Genomic DNA, 5,585 nt, shown 5'->3' on the forward strand with positions numbered 1-5,585 from the left:
GCACATTGTCTCTGTTTGTTGCAAATACATCAATATACGTTCTTATTAATATTTATTCTTCAGTATTTTTCGATTAATATTGTTAGATCTAATTTGATTACTAATTTCCATGTTTCCTTGACGTAGTATAGCTGTCCGATTTTTTTGAAGTATAAGCCTGGGTTATACTGAAATTCTTGAATTTCGTACAATGAATCCGTTTCATCTAACTCCGTAAGACCCTCGGACCATCGGCTATTCCAGTTGACGAATATCTTATAATATTATATCCTTTAGTTTATATTTCGCGATAGTATCATTATTATCGGTTAGTGTCCTTTTCTGAGACTGCGATTCTGAGATTCTCCTGCAGGCTTTTCGACAGATCGCCGCGTCTTCCTTCAATCTTCTAACGTCTTCCATACAAACGACAGTGTACAATACAATTTTATTGACATTTTATACCATGTCGGCCAAATCTTCGAATTATACTATTCAACAAAAAAAAAACACCGGAACGGAACTAGTCGTTTCTTATAGGTTTTTGGATGCTGAACATAAATCCGGTTTCGAAATTGCTGAGAAATTTGCAATTAAAGTTGCAAAATTGGCTATTTTCACGAACTTTGTCGTATTATAGCTACAATATGTGACATGCTGGAGATATTTTATTACAATCAAAAAAAAGTATGTTAAGACTTTCAATCCTTAAAAGGAATTTTTGGTGTCAGTTACGATATCCTATTAATAGGATATCCATGGTTAAATCAGTATTTACTGATGGCGACCTCGATTAACTGCGCTTTGGGCAGGTTATAAATCCATCCCTTCATTTCTTCGCTTCACAACTCTTTGTCTCGTTAAGTTAGGGTTCGTGTCTCGGTACAAACAGAATGGAACCGGTCCCTGTTTGGGTGCCAATGTAACGTTCCGCTTTCGCGAGGCGGAGACAGACAGTTCGGTCGGAATTCTGGGCTCGTGAAAGGGGTATCGAGACACGAATGAGAATGCATGTTGGCGAAAAATATAATTTATTGTTTTTGTATATGTGTGTTGTATAGCGAGAATGTATAATGTAAGTATGTGTGCGCGAAAAGATATACAGTTGTGTGATTCGGTCGCATGCGGATGGAGGTGGATTCAATGCAACGTGCTTAGTTGTAGCGCAGTGCGTGATTTTGTATGTACGGTCGAGTATCGATTCGAGATCGCGGAGCGCGAATCGGCAGGAGCCGTTAGTTCTCGGGTGGTGATTTTGACTGCGTCGGTGGGCCGTCTTTTGACGCGTATATCGATCCCGTGCGTCGATCGGTGTTGCGGCAGGGCGGGATCGGTCCTTGACGCGGGACTTATCGCTCCCGTAATAATGGCGCGTCGGACGCGTTGATGGCGGTTGATAACCGGTCTGTCGGTACGTGTAATTGTCAGCTTCTATTCACATATCTGGATCGCGGGTGGCGGAATCGGGAATGTATTGGCCGATGGATACTCCCGTCCGTGGTAGCAAACTCCCTGCCACGAAAATAACGCCGATACACGCAAATGATCGGAAAGTCGTGAGGTGCCGAGAACTCCCGGCGGGGTCGAGCACGCCTGATCCTGTGTACCTGTACTTCGTGGTTTTTGCTAGGATCGCTCTTCGAGATGCTACAAACTCTCGGCGGAGGTTGAGTACTCCCAACCCCGTTTCTTTCTCGGAGGAGCGTGTTTAGGATTCGGATAGTTTCAGACGTCTTACTGATTCTGCTGGATCAGAAGGTCTGGTCCCGATAGCCGAAAACACGCTCTATTTATACTGGTTTTCGGCGCGTCTGCGTAATTCGCCTATTGTTCTAACGGTATTTCCGTCATAGAAACGGCGCGGGCGACTCGGGTGTTTCCGGTATCAGTTGGTCGGTACCCGAGCGCGTTACCGGCTCTCGACGGTTACTCGCGCCTAACGGCGGTTCGATATTTGCTTCGCAGTTTCTGTCGTTTAAAAATGGGCGCTTGGCGCCTCCGCCTTTTGCCCGACCGGTGTTCGTCGGGCGGCGGATTTCCGGCGGATCGGCGACCGGGTACTGGTAGAGTAACGGTGGGGATCGTATCGTTACAATGTAATTCTATGACATATAAACTATGTTTTCGTATTACATTCCCAGATAGCACAGGACGTCCTATGGACGTTCATTTTATGTCCATTTTACGTCCGCACGTCCATGGACATGAAATGTACGTCCATTCTACATCCGATTTGAGACATCCGTTAGTAGCCAATATTTGGATGTCCGGTCTTGGACATCAAATAAGTTTCACGCAATTTTATAATAAATACAATATATATGTATATATATACAGGGTGTCCCATTTTAATCTCCTCAGGCAAATATTTCAACAACCAAGCCCGGAAGAGAAAAATGCTTCAGACAAAAGTTGTTTGGTTTCGAGGAGGCCATAAGATGGTGACAATGATTTGACCTTGGAAAATTATTTGAAGGTTATGTGAAGGTCCACTTTAAAATTTTAAATAGAAACCTCCATTTTTTATTTAGTATTCTTGTAGCTGACATCGAGAGCTTTCCAAAACACTATAATAAAGTATTTTTTCATTAAGTACTTTTTGAGTTATTTTATATTTTAATCTGACATATTTTGATATAAAAAATTAAATATTTCGTAAAATATTCAGTTTTCGATAATTTTACCGTAATATTTTTATGTACAGAATAATAAGACAAATTAATTAATGCCAAAAAAAACAAATAATTGTTTTAAAAAATACATTGTAAATAATTTTCTTAAAAACAATTTTTTTTTTATACTAATTGATTTGTCTCATTATTCTGTACATAGAAGTATTACGGTAAGATTATCAAAAACTAAATATTTTACGAGATATTTTATTTTTAATATCAAAATATATCAGACTAAAATATAAAATAACTCAAAAAGGACTTAATGAAAAAATACGTTATTACAGTGTTTTCGAAAGCTCTCGATGTCAGCTACAAGAATACTAAATAAAAATGGGGGTTTCTATTTAAGATTTTAAAGTTGACCTTCACATGACCTTCAAATGACTCTTCAAATCAATGATACCATCTTATGGCCCCCTCGAAACCAAACAACTTTTGTCGGAAACATTTTTCTCTTCCGGGCTTAGTTTTTGAGATATTTGCCTGAGGAGATTAAAATGGGACACTGTATATTATTCGTAATAAAACGTAAGTAAGTATCTTATTAAAATTGCACATGAATAATGGCTTTGATTTTATAGATGAGAAAGAAAATCGGGTTAACACCGTATGGGTACGCATAATTAGATCTTTATTTTGTAATGTAAAAAATTATTTATATAATGATATCTAATATTGACTGCGTTCCGAAAAAGATATTCGTATAGATTTTTAGTACTGGCAGTGAATGTCGGAACGTAGCCATTGTGAGATATCAATAGCGTCTGATGACTCTAGATGGCGCTGGAATTGCGGTAATGCATGTTCGCCTAACAATAGTGAGTCATGAAACATGAGATGATTCAAGATTCAGCAGATATTTGTTGGCGGGGACTTCCGTCTGTTCTTTCGGCGAGAGAACATCGTGGCTTAGTGCTAATCGATAGTTAGCTAATCTAGAGATCTACGGGCCATCGTTCGGTCCCGAGAGTGTGATATCCTGTTGATAGTTTTCCGCCTCTTGAACGAGACGTGCATAGTGCGGTGCGTTCGAGCCTCCCGGCCTGAAATATCTAACATTGCCGCGTAAGTGTGGCCTCGGCCATTGTCCTCGGATGAAAACTGCGTACTAACTCGCACATACGCACATCATACGAGATCTACCACACATAATACACATAAACATGGAGGTGGATGATGACGGTCCTCCTGAAAGCGTTTCGCGAAACGCTTCCCAGTCCATAGGGACGAGCCATGAAGATAAGGTTGCTGAACAACTTCGCGATATAATATATCGCAATCGCAAGAGGAGCCAGTCTTCTGCATTAAGAAGCCCTCTCCCTCCCAAAAGATCCTCTTTGGATTCTCTTCGTATTACAGACCCTCGTTTGCAAAATAAGTATAGTCTAAATGTTAAATCTCCGTTTATAATCCATATGGAAAAAATTCTCCTCAGGCCTCTTCCCCCCTCTCAGGCTCGGTATTCCGATGCCACCGAGACAAACAACAACACAAAAACAGGTATAGATAACCTTGACAATAACACTTCCAACGCTAATCTAGCATCCAATAACGGTACGTACGGCATAATCGCCTTTGGCAAACGTATAAACAGGCATATTGCCAATTTCTTGTCCGCATTCGACTTAAAAACAATAGGGAAGAATAAATTCTCGGTAGCGTTCCCCGACGGCAACGCGGCGAATAAATTCTGCGATACTTTCAATGAAAAATCTAATATCATATTTCCCTTCGACACATGATAGCATACGTGCCTAATTATAAAGTCATTAGACAATTCATAATTAGAGGTGTCGATGATGATGACTCTCCAGAAGATCTAATTAAAAATGTCTGTCCACCACCGGAGTGGAACATTCTATGGCAGCCTCCATTTGAGGCTGTTAGACTCAAAAAACCTATTCGCACTCGAGACAGCAAGAATATTTCTTCAACTAAATATACAGAGTCTGATACATATGTTGTACGTTTCAGAACACTATCAGTCCCGCCCAGCGTTATATACATGGGAAAGAGGTGCTATTTGACACCATTCATTGAGAAGGTTAGAAGATGCCAAAGGTGCCAGCGATTTGGGCATGTTGCTAGGTTCTGTCGAGCTTCGGACAGAAATGCAGTGTGCCAGCGTTGCGGTAAGCTTGTATCATCTCATGATAGCAGCAATAATGTTAATGAGCCGTGTTCGGCCGAAAGTCCGTCATGCATCAATTGCAAAAGGCATAAATTGCCAGATAACGAAACTGTGCATGAGGCATCATCCAATTCCTGCCCCATTTTCCAAAAACAGAGGCGAATAAAAAAGCTTATGGCATTCCATGGCATTTCGCAGTCCGAAGCCATGTCAATGCTGGAGAGAGCAGATCCTCAATCACAACAAGCTGGGGATAATTATACCCGCTCGCATCCTCTTCCCACTTTAGGGGAATTTCTCCCATATGCCCTTCCAAAGTCCTATGCGGAAGCGGTGTCTAGAAATAATCATGCTAGCCATTTCAATCTTTCAATACCCTCTTCGGAGGTTAGTGTGAAACGTTTCCCTAGTATTGTCAAACCTCAGTTCTCTACAGATGGCTTACCCGCTAAGCCATCTATTAACCGTAAAAGTCAAGATGTTGGATCACAACACAAAAGACCACGTCTTTCCATCCTATTTCTTGTAACTTCATACAGGACATAAACATTAACAACTGTCCAAGCAACAAAACAGTTAACCGTAAAAACTCCTCTATTTCAACCTCCATTTCCCCGGTCAATGATCGTAATGCACTTGCTTCCAATTCTGAAATTTTAAATGATTGGATTCGTGATTGCCAAAAGAAGTTTTCTGTGGCTGAGAACATACAAACAGATATCTTGTCACAAATGGGGGCTCTTCTTCTGAGGAGTACCCTCTACTCTTGATAATTGGCATAACATCACCTTTTCTAAACA

The 5,585-nt window shown here is 40.7% G+C and overlaps 1 protein-coding gene across 1 annotated transcript; it reads left to right on the forward strand.

The window, feature by feature from the left end:
- Positions 1 to 4,392: 4,392 nt before the first annotated feature.
- Positions 4,393 to 5,331, forward strand: LOC138937014 (uncharacterized). Its single transcript, XM_070302863.1, has one exon. It carries the CDS (start codon positions 4,393 to 4,395, stop codon positions 5,329 to 5,331), a length of 939 nt encoding a protein of 312 aa, XP_070158964.1.
- Positions 5,332 to 5,585: the final 254 nt, after the last annotated feature.

This window comes from Polyergus mexicanus, unplaced genomic scaffold (genome assembly GCF_030449975.1).
Source record: "Polyergus mexicanus isolate NDT 795.1 unplaced genomic scaffold, iyPolMexi1.0 SCAF_10, whole genome shotgun sequence".
NCBI classification, from domain to species: Eukaryota; Metazoa; Arthropoda; class Insecta; order Hymenoptera; family Formicidae; genus Polyergus; species Polyergus mexicanus.